At 38.9% G+C, this 25,951-nt stretch overlaps 2 protein-coding genes across 5 annotated transcripts in view; both read left to right on the top strand.

The window, feature by feature from the left end:
* LOC137298125 (oxysterol-binding protein-related protein 6-like) overlaps positions 1-3,988 on the top strand; it is a 102,577-nt gene extending 98,589 nt beyond the window's left edge. For all 4 annotated transcript variants that reach the window (XM_067830223.1, XM_067830222.1, XM_067830224.1 and 1 more), the window contains 5 exons: positions 41-176; positions 1,675-1,819; positions 2,328-2,454; positions 3,241-3,351; positions 3,788-3,988. In XM_067830223.1, coding sequence (XP_067686324.1) covers positions 41-176; positions 1,675-1,819; positions 2,328-2,454; positions 3,241-3,351; positions 3,788-3,893 — 625 coding nt within the window. In that variant the 3' untranslated portion in view covers positions 3,894-3,988. The remainder of the gene's footprint in view (positions 1-40; positions 177-1,674; positions 1,820-2,327; positions 2,455-3,240; positions 3,352-3,787) is intronic.
* A 13,226-nt stretch (positions 3,989-17,214) lies between these two features.
* On the top strand, positions 17,215-25,349 carry LOC137298587 (acid-sensing ion channel 4-A-like). Its single transcript, XM_067830883.1, has 6 exons — positions 17,215-17,697; positions 18,727-18,825; positions 21,402-21,585; positions 23,651-23,819; positions 24,702-24,793; positions 25,201-25,349. The coding sequence occupies exons 1-6, from the start codon at positions 17,215-17,217 to the stop codon at positions 25,347-25,349; spliced, it is 1,176 nt and encodes a 391-aa protein (XP_067686984.1).
* Positions 25,350-25,951: the final 602 nt, after the last annotated feature.

Raw genomic sequence — 25,951 nt, 5'->3', positions numbered from 1 at the left:
AAGTTTTGTGACATAAAAACAGTCAACCTTGACCTTGCAGATACGGAGACCACTACAAGTGGAACAAGGTGACCACATGTGTCCACAACCTGTTGGGTGGTCAGCGCTGGGTGGACCAGTATGGAGAGATGTCCATCACTAATGGTGGCATCACCTGTAAACTTACATTCACCAAGGTAGGTACCACAATCATCACCTGTGTAAACTTACATTCACCAAGGTAGGTGCCACAATCATCACCTGTAAACTTAAATTCACCAAGGTAGGTATCACAATCATCACCTGTAAACTTACATTTACCAAGGTAGGTGTGTGTCACAGTCATCACCTGCAAACTAACATTCACCAAGGTAGGTGCCACATTCATCACCTGTAAACTTAAATTCACAAAGGTATGCATCACAGTCATCACCTATAAACTTACATTTACCAAGGTAGGTGTATGTCATAGTCATCACCTGCAAACTAACATTCACCAAGGTAGGTGTCACAGTCATCACCTGTAAACTAACATTCACCAAGGTAGGTGTCATAGTCATCACCTGCAAACTTTAGTAGGTATGGGTGGAATCATCACTTGTAAACTCATCTTCATTGTGATTTTATTTGATTCACCCGGGATCCATGCAAATAGTAAAAGTGTCAGTTTCTGGTGATCTACAACCCATTTTTATACTGTATTGTTCTGTTTAGAAAATCACCTTTTAGAGTTAGATACTAGTTACTGGAAATCATGAAATTAATGCGAACATTTTATTAATGCGAAAAATGTGTCTGTACATGTGTCGCATTATTAAAATGACGCATTTCAGTCTGGGGGTGTACTTTTGAATAAACGGAAATCTCTTCCTTTCATTGACACTACTTAATACCTATTTACATTATTCATCGGCAAATTTTGTCACTAAGCAGAAGTGTTGACACTACACCAGACAACACAGGTCACTTCCTCATTACATTACGGGTATCGCAAGTCAGTTATCACTGATTACAATAATCACTGTCAATTGTTCAAAGTCATTGAGGCACATCAGCCAGACCGGACATTCTCCAGCCACGAAGGATCGTTTAGCGATCTTTGCTCACCTTTGCAATCACGGCCTCCATCCATTTGGCATGTAGAGGCTTCATCACACTTATTCGTAAATCCACAAGTCCTTTTTGGAACTTGTGAAATTGTCTGACACTTTGTTGGCATACCAATTAATAAATTGGTTCTTCATGGCCACCTTGAATTCACCATCAATTGTTGTCATAAGACAAGTAGTAGCAAGCAATCACGTGATCAAACATGGCAGCGTAATCAAAACATCGTCAGCTCCATTCCATTCAATGCTTAACAAGTTCAATTCAGGTAACTAGTGTGTGGTAATAAGAAATGAAAAGAAAATGAACAACAAAGAATCAGGGTGTTGCATTTTCTGAGCAACACAGCTTCCTGAGCTCGCATTAATTTCATGACGCATTTTAGACAAGACCTTTGCACTCGCATTAAATTCATGACGCATTAATTTCATGATTTACAGTATATATTCTGGTTCTGATATATTTTAATTGTCAATTTTTTTCATAGTGTCAGTGTATTTATTATAAATTTGTTTAACTTTCAATGTGACTGAAATGTTGCTGATGTGACTTTAAATATTAACTCACTCAATCGTGTCTGTATTCCAGGCCAGCCATTGGTCATCCAACAAGTATGAGGTGTATGGAAGCATTCTGAACCCTGACGGGAATGTTGTGCATAATCTGTTCGGCAAGTGGAATGAGGCTTTCTTCTGCGGCCATGCATCATCAGCCAGGTGTATATGGAGGCCAGGTGAGCATCAGGTCATACTTTGTCAGACGGAGCCTAGAAAACAGTATTCCTGTGTATCTCGTCAGATGTTGTCACATATGTCAGCATACTGCACTGGATAGGACTGATGCTCATGCTGTTAGCCACTGGTTGTGTCTAATAAGACTCATCAGTACTCCTGCTTTATGACAGTTGTCTGTATATATGGAAGTGTTGATATGGATCATCCAGTGGTTGATACTGTGAGCACTGATCATAGCACTTGGGAATATGACTCAGATATTGTAATGACTTTTACAACTAAGTACTGCTGTGAACATGCTTCAAATCAGCTGATGTAATGCTGGGCATATATGTCAGTACTGTATCAATGTGCATGCTCCCACGTGGCTGATAATGTGACATGAATGGACACATTGTACAGGAAATAATTGTAACCCTTTCAGGATCTGCTTGGTGTTAGTGCTGCATGTGCATTTTTCGGTATTAGTTTGGTAATTGACGTTGTTGTCCTTGTACTGTGTTCCAGGGGCCATGCCTGAGGACTATGAGCTTTACTATGGCTTTTCAAGATTTGCCATTGAACTTAATGAGCTGGATGAAGAACAGGCTCGCTTCCTGCCACCCACAGACAGCAGGTTCCGCCGAGATCAGCGGTAGGTGCAAGTATACATAGTCACCAGCACTTCCTTAGAATCTGACACCTTCCTTAGATTCCTGGTAAAAACATACCATTCATGAGCAAGCCACCATTTCAAGACATGAAACTCCAAACACCAGATATATACACCCCGAATGTCGTGATATTGATATTGTTATGTGTTTCTTTTGGAGTGACATTATTGGAGACTGAAAAAGCATGCAGCAGGCTAGCTATTTCACACTGCCAATTCCAACATATACTGAACAGCAAAAGAAATGCAACTGCTTTTTTGTTCAGTTTTTAATTAGAAGACATAAACATAAATGCTTACTTTTAAGAGATTTCATTTTTTCAAAACTTGCGTTTGTTTTGCTTTTCCGTATAGTGAAAAGAAATAGAAATACATAGAGACAAACAAATTTAGCTGGGGAAAGAGTACTTGATGCCAACTGGTTTGTTAATGTAACTGTCGTGAGTGGGTGACTGTAACAGGGTGTAACTCCCTGCATTGTTGCAGGCCGCCACCTGTCACAGCTGAGAGCTGTAACTGGTGTCAGTGATAGTGTAAAGGGCTCTGCAAATGGTGGTCACTGTAAAGGAGCTTGCTGTGTTCATGGGAGACAACTCTTCCTTGTTAGCTAACAAACTGCTTACAGCCATTTTGGCAGTCTTTAAGGGCACAACATTATCAGTCTTTGGTTGGCTCAAAGTTAGTTAGACCATGTCATAGAACTTTGCAAGTGTCACTGAGTGCCAGGAAGAAATGTGAAACTTGACAGTTCTTGTTTTCCATCATCAGACTGCTGGAAGAGGGTAAGGTGCAGGAGGCGGAGGCGGAGAAACATCGTCTAGAGCAGAACCAGCGAGAACGCCGTAAGAAAGATGCGGATGTCACATGCCAGTGGTTCAGGTCAGAGGTCATCCTCATTCTCTTACCATTGTGTACACAGCTATTTGAAGAATAAAGGATATTTCCTCTACCATCTTGCCATTTCCCAGATGAATTCATGTTTTGGTTGGATATCAGAAAATAATGAATTGTTGCCCCATGACTCAATTATTGGCAAACTGCAGCCTATGGCAGGAATATTGCTGTGTGTGGCATAAAAAAACTACTACTACTACCACTACTACTACCACCACCACCACCACCACCACCAATAACCAAAGATGCAGATTTAAATCCCAATGTGGGAATCTCATTTCCATGGTATTTGTGAAATATGGCTACAAGGAGCCTAATCTATTTTACTCGCTCTTTCACGCATCCAGCTTGCTTCATGTTCACTACAAAAGAAAACACTAGATGTGTCATATTAGTAACGCAAAATATGTTATGTTCACAGCAAAAAGGATGAAAATGGAAAGGAGGTGTATGAATTCAACGGCAAGTACTGGAACATGAGAAAGGATCCGGGATTTGCCAAAATGTCTTTCATGAAATTATGGTGAAGAGACTGTAATATACACCACAAGTTTATGAATGCAGAGTCTTTGCCAACATCAAAGTGCCAATACTATCTGTGCACCTATGAAGAGAATAAAACAAAATTGTGACAGGACTGATACATGTTTATGTGCGACATCCTACAGAATATTACCGATGTAATTCCTTCCAGTAGCTGCCAAAATATGGCTGAAGTGTGGAATGAATGAGAATGTCGAGTGTTGTCTGATATAATGGTATAATCTTAATCTTTTGATGGGAAATCATACAGGACACCACGGAGGCAGTAATTTATTTAATCACGTTATTTGTGATAAATGAATGAAACGTATCAACTGATATCAGTGGGAAAAGGATAAAGTTCATATGGCTTATTTTCAGAACACAACTTTTATGATTAGTATCAAATTTTATAGTTAAGATGTAAAATGCTTCTGTCATCTTGCATAAAGTGATACTGGTGTTACGATTACTGTAAGCCAAGCATAAGTATGGTCGTTAAGATCACCTTACATCTGAGATGGATTTCTGCAAGGGGCCAATTATGTTGCTGTACCACACTTATTACACAAGCAGTTTTAAAGAAATTGGCAGTCATGCAACAACAACTTTGTGGAAATGCGCCCATTTTTATTAGAATTATAGCAGTTATCTATCAAAAATACTCCTAACAGTCTGCATAGTATGATCATTACCTCACATTTAATTAACCCAAAGTAGTAACCATTGATGTCAAATAACTTGATTTCAATTAAACAGTTTCCCTCAGTGAATGTGAGACATGCTTCTAACCCAAATGTTTTAGATCTATATCTTATTGTACATATTAATGTGTTGTAAATATGCTTTTATTGTAAATATCTTGAGATATTTGTGCAGATGTATCCTGCTTTCTATGCAGTTTTAGTGAGCTAATACTTTGAGTGTCAAATTTTTAAGATGTATACATTTTGTCCATATTGTATGTTTGTAGACCTCACTCCTTGTCCTCTAAAATATTGTATAATCCTGGTTGATTTTTACATTTGGAGTGTTCTTTAGTTTTGAAAGTTCAGATTGCTGAGATTGTTTCAGTCATATGATGAGAATTGTCTGATATGTGGATTGTTCAAGTGAAATTTTATGCACTGAAGATTTCATCTTTGAAGAAATCAGTAATTTATACAAGCTTCCTCCTGTAAAGCCTGAATCCCCTTTACAATATAGAGCCATGCCTATTGTATTAATATGTTATTTATATATGTGTGTGGTTTACTTGGCAAGTAAGTAGACAAAGATAAAGTTGTTGATAACTTGCCTAAAAAATGACAATGAAATATACTTTTGAGAAATGTTTTCTTGGCCAATGAATGCTTTTTAATGAAACGTATATTTTGTAGTATCAGTAACCCTGATGATTGCTAAGAATATTTTGGTTTTATTGTTCTTCTAGTTTTCTATGATATGTTCAGGAATGTTTAGTGAGTTTTGAGGGTAATGATGTTGCTTTGTTGTATTGACTTTCTCTGCCTTACCTTTAAATTACAGACTCACAGATAGAAAATAAAACCAGTTGTAATGTGACTTTAATGATACTAAAATTTACAGACATGTTTCATGATTGAGACATTGGTGTAGAACCCAAGGATTTGGATCCTTGGCCTGACAATATTACCAGTGTATACTCATGCTTTTGAATTTAAAGAAGTTATGTCAGTTGTGAGTGCAGCAGCTGAATTAGTTGCTGTGATGATAGATCCAAATATTTCTTCTCTTCAGTATTACATTGAGCCTTTTGTAACAAAGTTGGGAATTATTCCTGGAACTGTTGGAGAATTTGGTAAATGGTATTTATTGACATTCTGTAATGGTCAGGTGGAGATGGCAATAAAACAAAAATGTAGATACCAGTAAACGTGACTGTCATATGACATGATGATTGATAATTAGCATATCATGTACAAGCTATATTGGATTTTTTTCACACTGTTGGTGAAACATCTTGTTGGTTTCTTTGTGGAGATACGTTTAATGTATACTTTGTTCAGATGTAGTTTGTTGACACTGGTGAAAAAATATGGTATTTAATAATCAGATATATATTTGGATAATAATATTTTCTGAAGATAAATAATTAATACAATTATTACAATTAATGGAAAATATATAATGTCCAAAATTCGTTGTATGTTTTGGAACAGGATTGTTTGATGATGCTTAGTAAATAATTAGTTTGCTGGTCATAATTTATGAAAATTCTTTAAAACTTCCACCATCTCCTGTAATTCAAATGGATGCTCCTGTGCTAAACCCAAAGAAAACAAACATAACGGCAAGTATATGGTACATGTCAGTTGGCATGTGTGATAGTACATTAATAAGGCATTTAGTACAGCTCACAGTACTAGTCATGTCTGCATGAAATCAACACGCTATGTATACATGATCATATCAGTCTGTGTATCACAAACTATGGCTGGGACAGGTTTTCAGGTACTCGAATCCAGGTTGAGTACAGCTGAAATCTACTCCTATTTCATGGGATGGAGCACCTAAAAACGGAGAGAACTCTGTAATGACAAGGGAAGATAATAGCTTGTCTTATTCATTATTGATATTCAACACACGTTTACATCATTGGTATTGTCCGATTAATTCTGATTAATGGAGATTAACGACTGTAATTTATCAGCGCATGAGCATTGAGAGTTTCAGCAACAGCAGGAAGGAAAATTTTTGTGTTTTAAGAAGGAATATAAGTAATGGTGTTACTCTTTGTATTAGTTAAACAAACATAAATTAAATAATTTTCAGATTTTCAGTATATTATTACCATCTTTTCATTTTCTATGATAATCTATGTCAATTCATGATTGAATATTCAGAAAGTTGACACAAGTGCTGTATTCCTGATATTTCCGGGTACTCAATACCAATTTGGGTAAGTATGTGTGGGTACTCTATTCTTTTTTCTTTTCGACCTGTCCCAGTCCTATCAGAAGCATTGATATTAATAGGGTATTGTATACCAGTGTACGTATTGAACAATCGTCCATTATTTTCATTCAGGTGAGAGACATCGATAATACATAGGTTGTGTAATTTTTTATAGCAATCTGTTTGAATTTCAAATATTTTTAATTATATATATGTATATATCTTCATTTTCATCCATTTTCTGACAGGATTTTTGTTATGCAAGTAGATTTATTTCAACCTGCTAATGTTTCCAAGCAATTTGTGTATTCAGGGCTTTTAGAATTATAGATGTGATTTAGAAGGAGAATGTGTGAATCCATGAGAAGAAAAGGTAGATGTTCTCTTTCTTTCATTGTAAAAAAGCATGCATGTATGATTACTGGATATGCGGAATGAATGGGGTGTCACATGACCCTAATTTACTTATGATCTGTCTTTTTTGTCTGCCAAATACGTGTGGAGAAACAGTAATATATATTGTTTGGTTCGCTGCCATTGTACAAGTAAACCTGTCAATCATCATTTGAACCTTTCACTGCCCCTTGTGTTTGATAAGCATTTACATTATTAGCTGTATACATGTTTGGGGCCTAGTGTAGAAATTGAGGTTGAGTGAATATGCATTATGTAAATAATATTGTAAATATGGATTGGTTCTCTCATCATGAATATTGGCATCTCATACTGACGAATAGTAGTCAAATATGGAAGTAGTGGATTTAATAAGAACATTATTACTTTGTTATGTAGATGTCTTCAAGGCAAATATTATCTCACTCACTGGTAAAGGAGGCGGTTAGGTAGCCTAGCAATTAAAGCATTCCCTTATAATGCCGATGACCTGGTTCGATTCTCTCATGGGTACAATGTGTATCGTAAATTTCTCTGTTGTAGTATTGCAGGAATGTTGCTAAAAGTGGCATAAAACTAAATTCACTCATTCATTCATTCAAGGTAAAAGCCCATTCCAGGATTTTAACACATCCTATTTTCATAGGCAGTATTGTAGGTTGGTTCACATGGGTTTGAACCCAGATAAGTGTTACATGGAATGTAATTTAACATTTATAAAGAATATCCGGATCACTGCTTAGTGTTTTCTGTATCCAGCTAAAGACATCAGGTATTTGTAGCTAGGTCACACCCTGTATTACACCTGAAATATTGTCTGACGTGGCATTAAACCCAATATCACTCACTTACATATTAGAGCTCTTCATGGCATGTACATCTTAGACAGGTGGTGGATATTTAAAAGACGGCTGGAACACATTTATATGTGTCTTATCTAAGTTTCATGAACCTGACTTGGATAAGTCAATTTGTATGTTTTAAGAGCACTTTGAGTCTTTGAATTGGAGAAAATCATACAATGTTTTCATGCCTTTAGGATTTTAGATGTATTTTTCCTCCTTAACAGCTGTTACTACTGACTGTGTTTTACCCAGGTTTTTGTGGGTTTTAATAAGCCATGGCTTGTTTAGTTTAAATAATGAAAAACACATACAACTGATAATCAAAGTGTTTAATTTTTTAGTTTTCTTAGCTACACAGTCTACATCCTTTTGATATTAAACATTTTCAGAATTTTAAAATACTCTTTGCTCTTGGTCACACTGAAGTATCAAGTAACTTGCCATTGATGAAAACAGCCAAAGTGCAGTGTTTAAACTGTGTTTAATGATTTAACTAAGCTCTCTAAGCTAACTTCACAAACTTTGAATGAAACTTTCGTTTGAAGAAGAAATGTGGGATTGATGTGTCCAATGTTATGGGTGAGAACCAGTCATTCACTATGTGATTTTAGCATTATATGATATATGCAGATCAGCCTTATGTAGAGCCAGGCATAGAACATTATATCCTTGATACTGAGTACATCTTCATGTAATCACAATGTTACAGGTGTACTGTCATGCATATTCTCTTGCCTTGCAGTGTACTGGAAACTGACACACACAGTTTAATCCAATATTAAGATGGTGGTGTTATATAGAAACTAATCATCACGACAAAAAGTGAATTCACCTTAGGGAAGTCATAGTTACCTCCCCTTGGTCTGAGAGTTATCTCCCTAGAGCTTGTGTTTGGTAGATGTGGTGCTAATGTGTGAAGCCAGATCACTCTCAGATATAATGTTGAATGTGTAAAAGAAGGCTGTAGGTATGACACACATTCCTTCATAGAACATAGAGACCTTTTTATAAAAGGTTGTAAACTTTGTAGAAGAAACTCTACAATGAATGAAAATGAATGCGGGATCTCTTTGTTGCTACTGACAAAACTAGAGAATGTTCTTTCCCACCAATTTTTAACTATAGATAAGTGACAAAAACCTTGAAATTTTCAGTTCTTATTTGTCATCAAATTCTTTTTCTGAAAATGACCCAGTCCATTTCTTGCATTTGCACAACTTTCTTGATAGAGTTATTGTAGAATTTGCTGAAAATGGTATTTAAAATAGTGAGGATAAACAAGTTGACATATTTAGAGTCACATTTTAGTTATTAGTGCATAGAATCAGTATAGATTATCAGTTGTAATCAAAGATCAGAACTTTCTTGAGTTTGGAAAAAGAATATTTACCACAAAAATTGTTTTCATTAGTGTTTTTGATTTACATTAAGCTTACTGCATGTTGCACAATTTTATCCTCTTTTTAATTCAGAATTACTTAGTGTTACTACTATTTCTGGCTAGTGGGGTGATACAGCTCTGAAAATATTGCCACCCATGCAGTCAGTTCAATGTGGTTACCGGTTTTAACCACAAAATAGACTATTTTCCACACAACTAAGGATACATGCACTCTGGTTGACTGGAGTATCATCAAAGGTGTACGGCCAAAGATTCCAGAGAAATACTGGAGTGTATTTATGCACTGCACTTCATCAGATTCTTTTGATATGTTGTGTGTTAGGAACAGAACTATGAATGATGTTGAATTGAAAAATATATAATGGTAAAAGTAGGTTTGGGTTACTTTAAACTGAGGCCTTGGGTTATAACAGTGAGACAGGCTTAGCAACTTTAGCTGTAGTTCCATTCAGAATGGCTTGGATCTGTGTTTGTAAATATTGTACAAATGATGACATTCTTAATTGAAAAGCTTTTGCTATTGTGATAAGTCTAAGTCTAGGCTCTGGGATGCTTTTCTGGGAAAGTGAGTTACTGTTATTCTTTCCTTGATCTGCGATGTTGGTTTGCAGTTACCTCCCTTTATTTAGTTCAGAGTTGCCATATGTGCTTCATGTGCTCTGTGCTAAGTTGGATTGAGTTCTTCCATTTCAGAATTTATTATTTGTGTTGTTTGCAAACGTTTTATATGATTTATTTATGATTAGAATGTGCAAAATTAGTTCAGATTATCTTTTTGATCATATATTTGGAATTGTTTTTAATAATATGTTTGTATGACATCAATGACTAGCAGTGTGGTTATTTCACTAAGATTGCATCTAATGTAACTTTATCTCTTAAGAACACATTGGAGCGATAGTCACAGTCAAAGTGCATTAATACAATCATGCATATTCATAGGTTTGAAGCTACCTCTCATTTTCAGAATACAGCACATAACTTAATATTGTTCTTTATGAAAAAGAAAAATACTGAATTTCAACTCAAGTTTATCATCCACTCAGTTCGAAAGTTTGCATAATTTTGTTAACTTCATATAAATTGTTTATTTATTCAGAGTCATGTATTATTTGTTGACAGGAAATGTCCACAAAGAGATTCTGTTGATTTTGTTAACTTTTAAGAATTTTCAGAGACATTTTATTTCTGAAAGAAAACTGAACGTGGAAGTCAAAATAATGTATTTGAACAAACCTTAATTTTTTCATGTAGAGATTTTGTCATTTTCTCTAGCAACATTCCCAGCTCTTTTACTTATGTTGAGATATATTCCCCTGCCTCCCACCACCCACCACCCACCCCTCCATTGATAATTGCATATTATCATGAATATGTCTTTAAGGTTGGATGGATGATCAAAGCATATCTGATGCCTGTCAACATATTCATTTACATATTATATTCCTCTTCCACTCCCTTTTATTTCTCTCTGTCTTTGCTTATAGATACAAATAAATATACTGAACAGCAAAAGAGAATGGAATTCTTATAAAAGTAAGTATTCATGTTTGTGTCTTCTATTTAAAGACTTGACAATAAGCCAGAGTTACGTTTGTTTTGCTGGTCAGTATATGTTTGATTTTACGAAGAGGCTGGTACTGTTGAATTAAGTTAAGTTTGACTTGCATTATACAGGCAACCATATTGAATATTGCTTGTTATCTTATGATGTATTGTATTTACTTTCAGCAGATTATTAATATTAATAATTATTTAAAGATCAAATATACATAAAGATTGTTTTTCTTATGAGCACACATTATTTATGAAATACAGATTTTAAAAAAGAATTTTTTAAATGACTCTGGTTTTACAGTTAATAGTTATGGATTAGAAAGACATTTTGTTGATTCTTTGTGCCAGTGGTTGGAGTGAAGGCTTGCAACTGTCATCCTATGAGTCACTATGTTGGAAATGCGTACAAGTGCTTTGATTTCCCTGTTCTGAATTATGGGGCAGAGTTATGCTAAGTACTAACCACTACCATTATTTTAATTACATATCATTTAGCAGTACTAGCTTTAGAAAGGATGAGGTGTATCATTTAATTTTCTCAGAATCTCAAATAGATTTACAGCAATAAAAGAAACTTTACCATCTTATTTGTTCTCATTGTAATGGAAAGCATGAGTGGGTATTTTTACCACCTCTTTGGACAGTTGTTACAAACGCTAGAACAGGTTCAAATTGTCTGCCAGAGTACCGGAGTACCACACTCCCTATTACCCTACCACACCTGTATTTAATTGCTGCAGTTCCTGTTAATTCCTGACATCAAATTTGTAAGAACTGGCAATATATTCTGCAGCTCAGAGGCTAAAATTTGGAGACTTTCATTATTGTAACCAAGACGTGTTCAAAATAGATGACTGTGAATTATGAGTAAATCATGAAAGAATACACTTTTAATCTGTAAGTCAAATATAATCACAACAGGTCTGGGTACTGAGGCGGGTAACCGGGTTCAACTCATTACCCACCTGTCCCTGGCCCTGTACCTGTTACGTGTCCCTGCCCTAGACACTTGTATATAATGAGCACAGACTGCCCCACCACTCCGAACTTGTGGTAGGTGAGTCAAGGATGAGGCCCCTTTGAGTAAGTACTGTTTTATGCCACCTTTGCCAATATTCAATGATGGTAAGACAAAAAGATTCACTGCTAATGTGGGGATCAAACCCAGGCCATTAGCATGATGAGAGCCGTAACCACTCGTCTACCCCACCGCCGCTAGTGAAGTCTGTATTGTGCACCACTTTTGACTGATGCCTGGCAACAGACAAACCACCAAAAGACTGTGGGTGTAGATCTGGGATTCAAAGCAGATACACATGCATAGCATCAAGTCAACAGAACCTAGGTTCAGAAGCTCACCTTTTAAGACTATAAAATTGAGAGAACCTGGTCATTTACTGCAGGTTAACGAAGTCAACACATTCTGAAGAGAATTTGACTTCTCTCTGATACGGATTTGGTTTAGTTACTGTTTAGTGTTGCACTCAGCAGTATTGCAGCTATATGGCAGTCATGTGTAAATATCCAAGTATGCCCCAGACGATCCAATGATCAACATCATGGGCATCGATCTACCCACATCGCAATTGGGATGAGATGACATATCAACCATGTCTGCGAGATCAGCGGATGCCTTTCAGGACAAGCATAGGTTGCTGAAGATCACTTCCATCCCGGATCTTCACAGGTCTCTTTGAGACAGGTTGAAGTTTACCTTGACACTGAAAGCATTTAATTTACACCACAAATTGTAATTATTACCTCTCATTCAGTTGGATCTTTCAGCAGACACACATTGAGAACTGGGTGAGTCATTACTTTGCTTACTCTGATGTCTCCAGCTGAGATGAGAAATCCATATTTGGCAAAGAACAAACAAAACCCTTTCCCTAATGTTTCGGAGCTACCATTGTAAAAAAGCCCTGGCTGACACATAACATTTGTGAAGATATGGTTTTTTTTATATCTAATTCTTGCCAAAAATACCAACGAACAGGTTATCAAATTAAACAATTTGAAAAATGTCAAGCCACTATGAATCATACTGACAACAATATATATAATAGGAAAACATTACCAGTACATTCCCCATGTACAGTAAACATGTTTTTCTTCATATCATAAATTTGAAAGGTGTCTCTCTGTCAGTGGTGAATGCTTTTCTATGTGGGTGCCTTGCTACATTCATGATTACATGTGAATCACCCTGTCTGGCTTACACGAAAATATGGCTTGCTATGCGCTGGCACACAAGACAATAATCCGCAATCCCCAACATCCATAGGCTATTAGATAATCCGTAATTTCTCTAAAACATATATAGGGTAGTGTTTGGTATCTGATATCCGGTTGTCCTCCTACGAGCGTGTGTTTGAGTGTAGTGTAAACACGGGACATCGTGTCTACCATCAAGTAACTGGCCACGATCACTACACTAATGGCGACATGTTCTGAAACGTGTAGCCACCCGTTTGAAACTGACAGGTTTCAAATCAGCCACCCAAGTTGGTCTCTCATTTTGCCACATATCTCTCTCTTAGTCCCTGAACCAGAATAGTTTCCCTGCTGCCTAGCCTATCAGCAATGCTAAAGCCCTTAATGAAGCAAGTCTAGATTTCTTCAGGTTCAGGATTTCTACCGGGGCCCATTTTCAATTTAAATAGGTTTATGTGTTACAATTAAAAAGATCTATTCAGAGACTAAGCGTTAGTCTAATTTGCCACCAGAATGGGAGTTACAATCATTGTAGCACTAAGATCGCTTTGTGCAAGCTAGCCTTGCTGTTCGGCATTTTGTCACCACCACTGGGAAAATTGTTCAAGAAACTGTACAGCAGATATGGTCAAGTACAGTGTAACATCAATCCCCAGCTCTACAATATGTGAAGCCTATTTCTGATGTTCCCCGCTGTGCTGGAAGACTTGTAAAGGTGGAGTAAAACCCAGCTCACTCACTCAATGCCCAGGCTATTAAATTCCATGGTGGTTGGTCATGTTGAGCAGGGCTAACTTGCACAAAGCGATCTTGTGCTACAATGATTGTAACTCCCATTCTCCAGGAGATAAAGATAGCTTAGAAGCTTAAGATAGTAGTAGCGCTAAGATCGCTTTGTGCAAGTGGGCCCAGGTCTGCTTTCCTTTGCGTTAAAGAACCATTTTCCCATATTTTCTGTAGCAGAACGTCAGGAAAGGGTAATACAGCTGGCATCATTTGACATGAAACACATGGTTAAGACGTTGTGTAGACGTCTAAACGAGTGTTGTTAGTGCTTGACGCGTCATCGGATCCCATTTGCGTAGATCGATGGTCATGTTATTGATCACTTGATTGTCTGGTCCAGACTCGATTATTTACAGACCGCCGCCATATTGCTGAGTGCAACGCTCAACGGCAACCAGCCAACCGACGTGAAATTATGAAGTTACCATCACGATAGCTAACAAAATAGAAAACACAGTCCACACCAAGTCATCAGAACTATAAACCGCACGATCTGTGACGTTGCCAAGAGTGACAAGATAAGGATGTACATGTTTCAAATCAAAACTGCTATCAGGTGTGAAGTAGAACGTCAATACCGTTATGAATCATTACGTTAAAGAGATAATCACGAGATATTCCCGAATAGTTCTAGTGAAAGTGAAGACTGTGGAAGGTAGACAGACACTCATCAGCTATGTCGTCTAGAGAGAAAAAGGATTTGGACTGGAAGACGAAAGTGACAAAAATCTGGAGTGATTTCTTTAATAATACCACCCTTCATGGCTGTAAGTCAGTCTACAATGCACAGCGACGATTGCTAAGGTAAGAAGGTTTAAGAACAGTGAGTATGATTTTAGGCCGCTTTTAGCAATGTTAAAACAATAGCACGGCGGGGAACAACAAAACTATGCTGCACACATTGTACCCATGTGGGGAATCGAACCAGGCCTTGGGCGAACGTATAACCACTAGGATACCCCACCGCCCTGTTTATGATGAGAGTATAGGTAGATCGAACTGTGCTGGTGGAGCCAAAATGTGTTGTTCGGACATACGGTCGTATATGAAGCTGTTCTGGTCGAAAATGTGAGTGGGTTTGGTTTTACGTCGGTCTTATCAATATCCCAGCATTACCTCGGTTGGGAACACCAGAAATGGGATTCGCACACTGTACCCATGTGGGGAATCGAACCCGGGTCTTCGGCGTGACGAGCGAACACTTTAACTACCTTATTGCCCCTGATTGAATAGGAGGTTTCGTAGGCCATATAAAATTTATAAAGCACCCTGTTGATAGTGAAAGGCGACCTATGAAGGTGTAAGTAGAATTCTAATTTTACACTTAAATAGCAATGTCCATACACATGAACGAATGACTGCTTGTATACTGTCGCAGCCCATGATGGTCCGGGTTAAAACTGGTCTTCTGTAACCCATGCTTGTCGTAATAGGCGACAATGACTGCATGATGTAACATATGATGTGAAAGAAAGTGAAGAGGGGAGTTAATTGTAAGCTTCTGAATGTATCAAAAGTGATTAAGACTTATCTGACACATCACTTTGAACAGCTACAACAGGGCCTTTCTTAATTAAGGGGACACCATCAACATCAAAAGAGTGTTATATCAATACGTTTATGCATAAAACATAACCTGTTAAAAGATTATAGGGGGCAGTTGTACCCCTGCTTCCCCGGCCCTGTACAACCAGGGCTTAGACGCAGTTATCAGCCTTGAAGCATAGTTTTCTAACACTTTGGGTGATGTTATTTCATCAACTGTTTTAGGCAAGTGAGGCTTTCATAAACCATACCATTGAAATTTTGCTCTTTTTCTATATTGTATAAAACTTTTGACATGAAATGAATTGTTTGTTTACATATTAGTACAAACTTAGTCCTCTGCTATATATATAAGTAGTAAAACTACAATGGCGGCCATCTTGGTAGCCATTTTGAATTCTGGGTAATATAAAAGACTTCCATATAACATGCTGTCACTCTAGAAGTAAACAGGAAACAAAAACAACTGGTTATAGGTGCAAAAATACTGTAAACTTTCAATAAATAAATCACCACCACACATTTCCATGAAAAGTCGGAGAATCACTAAAATCCCCTGCCTCAAAGAATAAGCTGTAAAACATTATATTTCCACGACATGACCATAAATAATTACTTGTTTTGTGCCCAAGCCACCACTCTAGAGGTGACAAGTGTCAAAAACCATCAAAAGTATCAACTTTGGATGTAAATGGAAACATTCAGTGTCACTTTTTATGCACAGTCAAGGGCCGAGAAGGCACCATACGACAATTCAAGATGGCGGCCAAAATGGCCGTTTATTTTATCTTATTTTATTTTTGTTGTTGTTGTTGTTGTTGTTGTTTTCAAAAAGAAAAATATGTCAAATAATGTTTAATGTCAAATACATCCTTTAGCAATACACAAAAGTCAAAATGAAAGTGATCAGATTGATAGTAGTAAAACTATCCATGATTAACTGTGACGTGTTGTCGGGCAGCAAACCAAATGTCATGAAAATGCTCACTGACCCCCACCACATAAAATGGCCTGTGAAAAAAAAATGATACCACAATCCAAGAGTATTACAGGCCGTCTGAGCCTGTGGAATGGTTTAGTCTTTGTTTACTTCCATTCTTTAACGAAGAAAATAAATAGATCATTGTAGTTTCCGTTGTAATCAAAGCGATGTACTGGAAATATTATATTAAACAGCCTAAGAAACGCAACTCTGATCTTTTGTCAAGTTTTTGAATAGAAGACGAACATGAACGTTTACTTTTTTTGAGATTTCATTTTTTTCGAAACTTGCACTTCTTTTGGTGTTCAGTATATTTCAGAGCATTTCAAGGTCAAAAAACAAATGTTGGTTATTTATCATGAACAGTTTGACTTTTTTTCATATGATAATTGTGTTAGTCATGTTTTAAGTACGGTCGAACTTTTGAGGGCACTCATTAGACAGGTCTAGGTAGTATCCTGTAGACACAGGTACGATAATAAGCATGTAGCAATACTCACCACCTATGCCCTAACTGTTCACATAATCTATATGTGTAAATAAGTTTCTCAACTAAATGCATTCATTCCCAACAACCTTCAGTCACTGAATACAGAGTTTATTATTATCATCGTCACTATCTATGTTTCAGAATAATGTGGATAGTCATGATGGCGATTTCGACTTGTACCCTGGTATCCTTCGCAATGAATCTCTACGCTTCGTATTTCGAACACCCGTTCAAGACGCGGACGCACGTGGAAAAACTCACACACATGAAGCTGCCAGCGATAAGCTTGTGCAGTAAGAACTTCGACACTCTCGCCAACGCCACGGACGCTGAGAGGGACGCCATGATAACTCTGCTAATCTACAGGTTGTTCAACAACGCCTCCAGCATGGGATATTCAGAAGCCTTTGCAAAGACTGCAGTCAGCGCTCCGTATAATCCGGGCATAAAGAAGGAAGATTTTATCCTAAAAGCCTACGTCCGCGCTCGTGAAATTGACATTGCGGCTGAGTTTGAAGTGTCTGAGAATTACTTGTCTGGTCCATGTTTTGTCTTTAACGGCATGAAAGATGGCTACACTCAAAGGGAGATAACTCTTGGACATGGCGAGAACTTATATATGTTTTTGAATATTGACCAGGGCCGGTATCTGGCAAGGGACACAGCAGCGGGAGTTAATGTACGTTTATTTATTTATTTATTTATTTATTTATTTATTTATTTATTTATTTATTTATTTATTTATTTATTTATTTTAAATTATTATGGAGAGAGTTTTGGTTTTCGTGTTATAACACCGCGTTATTCTATGGCTGCATGATGACAAATCTGCGGTGCTGTGTCGCCGTATTGTGTCTGAAACATGTGCATACCCGTGGGTTTGAATCCCAAACTCCTAGTGAATGTGTTTGTAGGTTTGTCAGAACTATTTCCGTAGTTGGCTAACGTAGAAGATTTGCATCACTTTGGGCTTATTTCCGTAATGGGGACACCTGGTTAAAGCGTTCGCCCTTCACGCCGAAGATCCCGGATTCCCCATAGGGGAAAATATGTGAAGACCATTTCTTGTGTCCCTCGCCATGATATTGATGGAATATTGCTAAATGCGATAATCCAACAGCAGACCTACTTGAAGTACTTTCCCAAACCAAAATCCTCAACTCAACTGGAAGCTTCTCGAACCCTAATCCCAACTTAATCCGCTATACCTAACCCTAACACACCTATACACAGAAAACAAAAGATACCGTGCAATACGAAGATTAGAGTGTGGTCTCTCTCCGCAGGTGATGTCCCATGCAAAGTCTAGACACTCTTCTTTCTCTGCAGGTGATGTTCCATGCGAAGGCTAGGGACTCTTCTCTCTCCGCAGGTGATGTTCCATGCGAAGGCTAGGGACTCTTCTTTCTCCGCAGGTGATGTTCCATGCGAAGTCTAGAGGCTCCTCTCTCCACAGGTGATGTCCCATGCAAAGTCTAGACACTCTTCTTTCTCTGCAGGTGATGTTCCATGCGAAGGCTAGGGACTCTTCTTTCTCCGCAGGTGATGTTCCATGCGAAGTCTAGAGGCTCCTCTCTCCACGGGTGATGTTCCATGCGAAGTCTAGAGGCTCCTCTCTCCACAGGTGATGTTCCATGCGAAGTCTAGATGCTCCTCTCTCCACAGGTGATGTTCCATGCAATGTTTAGAGACTCTTCTCTCTCCCCAGGTGATATTCCATGACCCGAACGATAAACTCTCCAGCCACTCACAGTCTGTAGTCGTGGCCCCCGGGATGTCTACCACAATCGGTCTGACCCCCACGCAGGTAATCTTGTGTACATGTAGATGTATGCAGTTTGTGATGTAATCACAATATATATGCATCGTAGAGAGGTAGAACGTTGACATATTCTTCGTGGAGAGGTAGAACGTTGACGTACTCTTCGTACAGGGCGTTGATGTATTCAAAGGACTGAACTTTTCAAGAGTTCTCCATTTACATTGCGAAACCGGACATAAGGCCAATATAGTATGACCAGAAATTATTGAGAATGTAAAGATTGTTTTTTTTATGTTTTTCACTCATTACTCACGGATTAAATGTGAATATTAGCAGAACATAACTCCGGATTCAAAGACAGTTAGTGAACAGTTAGTATTTTGTCGAGTCACCATGGGCAGCAATGCAGACTTCAATGCGGCGGGGCATACTACTGATCAAAGAAGTAAGAAAGTCGTGATCCATGCTGTCCCAATATCGGACCACCTCTTCTTTCATTTCAGCAATTTTTCTCAGATTTTTTTTTATTGACACCTTCCTTCATATGCCCCTAAACATGTTGCCCCTAACGCAGTTATGCCACCCCACACGGGCGCTGATACGAAGATTTTTCAGTTTTTTTGTCCAGAATTTCAGTGTATTAGGAAACAGCCACACAGAACTTTCAGATGTGAAAATCACATTGTCCCAGTTAAAATGTCTAGGCTATCAGAACCACCACCCTTCGCTCCCTTTGTTCAGGTTTCATGATCGGTGGTGGAATTCCTCGACTTTTCTGTGAACCGATTGCATGCTGCTCAGTCTAAGTGTCTCCTTACAGATAACCACAGTTCCCCTATCAATCATAACATACTCATGGAAAAATTTAATGGAACGCATGAAATAGCTGTGACTTTTAATCTTTTAATCAGTAAGAGAAAAGTTCATACAGATGAAAAGGCTTATGTCAAGTGATGAAAATCAATATCGGGTGTGTCCCCCATGTCTCTGGAGAACTGCTTGGCATCGTCGTGGTATGCTGCGAATGAGTGTACGGATGGTACCAATCGGAATTCTACGCCATTCTTCCTGGAGAGCCACGAAAAGTTCATCCAAATTGTTGGGTTGAACAGGTCTGTCCCGAACATTGCGGCCAAGAACATCTCGAAGATGTTCGATGGGGTTAAGGTCAGGACTTTTAGCCGGCCATTGCAGCACCCGGACACCTGCACCCCTCAGTCTGTCCCGACAAACATCATCGATGTGAGGGCGGGCATTGTCATGCTGGAACTCGAACATTCGACCTGCGGTACGCGCAAAGGGGATCACAATCGGGTTCAAGATCTCGTCACGATACCGTACACCTGTTATCCTGCCATCAACACGCACAAGATCTGTTTTGTGGTGAAAGGTAAACCCGTCCCACACCATATCAGAGTCCCCTCCATGACGATCATGCTGTTTGATGGTGCAGGCACTGTGAGGCAGGCACTCCCAACTCGAATTCGACCGTCATTATGGTCTAGTGTGTACCCGCTCTCTTCACTAAACATAGTGTTTCTCCATTGACGTACGGTTCTTCCTCCATGGTTCCGTGCCCACTGCAGTCTCTAGCGCTTGTGTTGCTCAGCCATGTTGATTCCAACCAATGGACGACGGCTTTTTAGACCAGCCGATTTAAAACGATTACGCACTGTACGTGAACAAATTCTGACGTTTGTTCTTCGCCTGAATTCCGTATTGATTTTGGAGGAGGATTTGAACCTGTCTCGCAGAACAATAAGGCGTAGGGTCCGGTCCACACCATCAACTGGAACAACATCAAAATTTTAGAAAAAAAAAATCAGACTACAAAATCCGCTAGCTACTAGAGGCACTCCACATCGTGAAGATTGAACCAGCGATCAACAGAGATCAGGGCTACCAAATTCCACTCGCATATCATCACTTGTTAAAATAATTCTGTACTTCTATATCTACATTGCTATAACAACACTCTGCTGGCTTCCAGTCTCTTATACCATACTCATTATTAACTTCTGGCTTCCCACCAGTTTCTGTACATCAACCCCATTAACTGTATAAACAACTCGTCGTTTTCTCATTCATTGTAACAACAATTCATGCATATATTCCTCCACAAATTCTTTACCCTGCACCATTTACTTGACAACGACATCAGTATCTATGTCGAAACGTCTCACTCACTGAATAAAAGAAGTTGTATATCCATAAATCACAGTCCTCACTCTTCATTTACTCAACTTCTAGAATGCCTATCAAAGATGTCAAGGTTGTTTATACTATAGGTCCAATTAAACATATTCCTAAAGTTACATAACTTCATACAATGATTCACACACACACATACACAGAGAGAGAGAGAGAGAGAGAGAGAGAGAGAGAGAGACAGACACACTACCCCCGCATACACACACTTGCACACCCCTAAAATGCGTTGACTGTTGACAAAATCAGTTGTTACTCCACATTTTTATTCCAGTGTCCGATATTATGAGATAAATCATCATAGTTGGCATGTCGATACCATGAGACCAAAATTTGGTTTTGTTACATTTATTAGACTTTGTATTTGTAATTCATCGGTCTCAGATGAAACAGACATTTTCTTCGCATTCCAGTACAAGTTTTTGCCTAAGCCTTTCAAGTCGTTTGGCGATGAGGGCTGCATGAACGACCACGACATCTTGAAGCTGAAGAAACTGCGATGGCATCGGAAGTACACTTGGTGGTCCTGCGTGGAGGAGTGCATCTTCCTGCAGGCTGTTCACGTCTGCAAATGTCAGCCAGATTCTGGCGTCCCGTGTGAGTTGAGTGAGTGAGTGAGTATGGTTTTACCCTGCCTTCAGCAATATTCCAGCAATATCAAGGCGGCGGGACACATATTTTACCTATGTGGGGAATCGAACCTGGGGCGTAACGAGCCAACGTTTTAACCACTAGGCTACCCCACTGCCCCTAGGTTGGTTGAAGTCGTCGGCTCACCTGGATTTCATCACTTAGTTAAACTATATGAAACTCTCCATCTCACCTTACTTCAGCACTTCGTGAATCTTTAAAACCAACCAGTTTCCCCTTACTTCACCACCTTAAACATCTTGAACCAGTAACTCTATATAGGTCAGCTATGACTCTTGATCACTTCTTAAACTTCTGAAACGCAGATCACTAGAACTTCATCAATTTATAAATTTATGAAACTATCTCGATCATATCACTTCGTGAACGTCTAAATCTACCCAGGCCCCTCTCTCTTCGTCACTTCATATTCTATTAAACTATCCAGATTCCCTCTACTTCTCCACGTAGTTATTCAATAAAACTATCCACTTTATCAGTTCGTTGCCTCATAAACAGCGTCCCTTCTGTTTATCAGTTATTTAGTTATTCTGTAAGTCTGTGTAAATCAGCTGTAATAAGTTATAATTCTCTCCAACACCCAAGGCTTCTTACCTACTGCACTCACTGATTCAAAATCGTTTCCCCAGATCCAGTCAACGTGAGAGTCTGTACAAGGGAGGAAGCTCATTACTGCTTCTGGAATGAAAGCGGTAGGTCCACCATTTTAATTGCCTTTCATGCCTCAGTACATTTAACAATATAGTGTGAGTCTTATTACATCATTTAGTGGGTTGCAGATATGAATGAGGCCTAAGTAGTGAGTGTGGTTTTATCAAATTAATGAATATTCTAGCAATATCAAGACGGAGGACACAAGACATGGGCTTCACACATTTACCCATGTGCGGCATCGAACCCGGGTCTTCGGAGTGAGGAGTGAACACTTTAGCCAGTAGGCCACCCCACCACCCGCAAAAAGGCGAAAGCGAAAAACGGCCCGTGTATATTCATGGTTAAAAAAATCACCTTCGAGGGACGTCACCCACCACCTCACCCCTAAGGCCATGAGATGACCTAACTCTCAAAGGGAAAAAGTCACATGCTATGTAATCGGAATAGTTGTAACAAATGATCAGGAGAAACAACAAACAATTTGACAGACTGTTGCATGATTTTCCAAATAAGAAGCTTCGGTCTCAATCGTATTAATAGTGTCGACATTTCGTTTGATAGGTTTTATAATCTTAAAAAAAGACAGCGGGGAGTTTATCAAGACACGTGTGATTTTCACTTGCAAATGGTGGGTTGTTCAACTTAGGTTGCATAATACCCTTTGTTACAAGTCATTAAAACGCCAACATATGCATGTCGTTTGTTAACCAATTGTTCCTCTTCTTCGTGCCAGTGTCTGAAATAATAGTGACGGTTTGTTTGGCCAAATGACTAACTTTCATGCCATTTAAGGCCACTTGTTGCTTTCGAATGTATATCTTGCGCCATTTCATCGGTACGAAGCAAACGAGTGGCACGGAGCGGTGTTCGGTTTGTTTCGGAATAACTCGAGTGAGTCACCACCTCATTTCTGTACGAGAAATCGCAAATCTCTGATTGTACCATCCAAATATTGCTCGAGAATACCTCTTACCGTTACATCTAATATTACATATTCTCAATCTGGGGCTATTTTGGCACAGGCTAATCCATTTACGGCATTACTTAAAGCCCACTTCTACGGTCCCTATCCAAGAGGCTTTCGTGCCGCTATGTCGTAGCTCTGTAGGTTATCATAGGGTTGCGAATGTTTTGTGGGTGTTTTGTCTATGTTTATGTATGGCACTTACGACTAGGTTGGCGCTAAGAGATCTTCGAAAATGTATTAGTCGCTGGGTCGGGAACACAAACCGTTTGTAGCAGTGTGCTTTTCGCAAACCTTTGATAAAGTATGTGTTACGATAGGTCGTAATATTACGAACGCTTTGTGGATCGTGACCTTGGACCCAAGTAATATTTGTTTGTATCATGTTTCCAGTGAAGACGTGGAAACTAGCTTATCTCCAGAACGGATCAGCGTGCCAGTGTCCCCAGCCCTGTCATTTCGTCAAGTATGACTTGAGGACCTCTCTCGCCGCCTTTCCTAGCCACATGATCTCGGAGTCCTTGCTCAGGAACGGCCATGCCGAAAGTTACCAACAAATCAGGTTTTTTAACTTTAGCCTCGCAGACTGAATGAGTGAGTGAGTGCGACTGAAACTTGCGCGGTATATAAAAGTATTTCAGTTTCAAGACGGCTTGGCAGTGTATTGCGGGATGACACATCAGAATTGATGCCTGTCTCAGATGTTTTAACGACAAATCTAAAGAGTGCGTGAGTGAGTATGGTTTTGCGTTGCTTTTAGCAACTTGATTTCCGCGGCGGACACCGGTAGTGGTCTTCACAGAATTGAACTCGAGCCCAGGTCTTCGGCGTGATGGGCGAACGCTTTAACCTCTAGGCTCTCCCACCGCCCCACGAACTCAAAGAAGTAACGGGTTTGCCTGCATGGTCACAAACCGGAAAGACACTGTTTGGTTGCGGTTTGTTCACTGGCTGAGATTATCGTGGACGTGGATGCGGAACTTCATGCTGTGAACGATGCCCCGGAATTTTGATTGTTGTGTGATGTTTTTAACTTTAATTATAAAATGTAGTTTTCAAAGATATCATTATATTTATTGAATAAAGATGATATTTTTGTGATTACACAAAATGACAAATGTAACATAAGCTATATTTGGAATTACACTTTCTTAGTCAAGTACAAATTCTAGTTTGTTTCTTTTCTTATTTGAGTCCCATCCGGGATTCGAACCTATACCCTCAGAGTTAGGCACCTATTCGCCAACACACAAAGCCACCCGCTTATCCCGCTCAGACACCGCGACTTCCACAAAAAATGGAAAGAGGGCAACTGGTAATCTAGTCTACGGAATTTGTGTTTAACCTATCTGCATTACGTCAGTGCGTAATTTAGATGTCTCGACAGGGCTGTTAGATGGAGTACGGTGTATAACAGCATTCAAGTAGGTGTGATTTGTTCCAGAGATGACTTCATGGAAGTGAGGGTGACGTTTGACGGAATGATCCTGTACCACGTGGAGCACGTGCCAGAAATAACACCTAGCGACATATTCGGTACGTCCTCATTATGACGTGGCTTTAAAACAATGTTTCGGTGTACGAAAAGTGAGTTATTGAGTTTAGTTTCAGCTTCTGGCAATATTGCAGCTGGGGACACTAGAAAAAAGCTTCATACATTGTACCTATGTAGGGAATCGAATCCGGGACTTTGGCTTGACGAGCGGACGCTTTAACTTGTAGGCTACCCTACCACCCCTCTGTGAACATATCATTCTGTTGCGAGGCGTGTGCGTGTGCGGTTACACAAATATTGCCAGTTACAGTTATTTAGATTGTTTATCTATCTAGGCCTTCAGCAACCCATGATTGCCAACATACTTTTGTTGTATTTCAGGAATATAGGTGGAAATTTATTGAATGTGGCGTAAAACTAAACTCACACGCTCACTGTTGTGTTTCAGGCAAGTTAGGAGGACAAATGGGGTTCTTCCTTGGCGCTAGTCTGCTCACCCTCACAGAGCTGATTGAAGTTGTTATACGGACAGTTCTTATCGTTGTCTTTGAAATCATTGGAAGGAGAAACAATGCTGTTGTAAATGGTAAATACTAGAATCAGCCATCAGGTGAACCTACTCTGGCTTGACAAACATTATTACTACTTTTTATTATTTATTGTTTCGTATTACAACAATGTTCGTAAGAGATCATTTTCCGAATGTTGAAAATTGAATCTGGTGAAATAAACCAGTGGTCGATACTGTGAACACCTACCCCTATCCGGGCACAATGCCACATTTTCAGCCAAGCCACCGCGCCTTTCTATCCGATCAGTGACGTACACAAACTTTGTGAGTTGTAAGTTATAATCAAAACGCTTTCAAAATATGTACGTTGTTTTTTTGGAAAATGATCAAACCACAACAAGTGTGTAGTTTTTTTCATTACTTCGGTTAAGTTGTTTCTGAGAACAATGATCAAAGTGCTAGAGATTTATATAATGGGCAGATAACTCTTGTCTCCTGTGTGCTTTAAATTGCTTTTTAAATTGTTTAACCTGTTAATGGTCAATAAAGAATTTCTGCTGCTTTCTTCCTTACTGTCATTGATATTTACAACATTTGTAAACATCCACTATGAATAGCGCTGCTGAGACGGACGATTCCACATGGTTAAGCGTCATTTCAACTAATCTTTTTTACGTTCCATCCCTTT

Source organism: Haliotis asinina, chromosome 10 (genome assembly GCF_037392515.1).
Source record: "Haliotis asinina isolate JCU_RB_2024 chromosome 10, JCU_Hal_asi_v2, whole genome shotgun sequence".
Lineage (NCBI taxonomy): Eukaryota > Metazoa > Mollusca > Gastropoda > Lepetellida > Haliotidae > Haliotis > Haliotis asinina.
Note: the sequence above shows the minus strand (reverse complement) of the source record. Positions and strands in the feature narration are given on the sequence as shown.

What these genes read in the sequence shown, in the direction of transcription:
- LOC137298587 (XM_067830883.1), top strand. Translation starts at nt 17,215, where the DNA reads ATGAATCTCTACGCTTCGTATTTCGAACACCCGTTCAAGACGCGGACG. An exon ending in TCGGTCTGACCCCCACGCAG is followed by an intron (nt 18,826 to 21,401) that starts GTAATCTTGTGT and finishes TTCGCATTCCAG; the next exon opens with TACAAGTTTTTGCCTAAGCC. An exon ending in GCCAGATTCTGGCGTCCCGT is followed by an intron (nt 21,586 to 23,650) that starts GTGAGTTGAGTG and finishes TCATGTTTCCAG; the next exon opens with TGAAGACGTGGAAACTAGCT.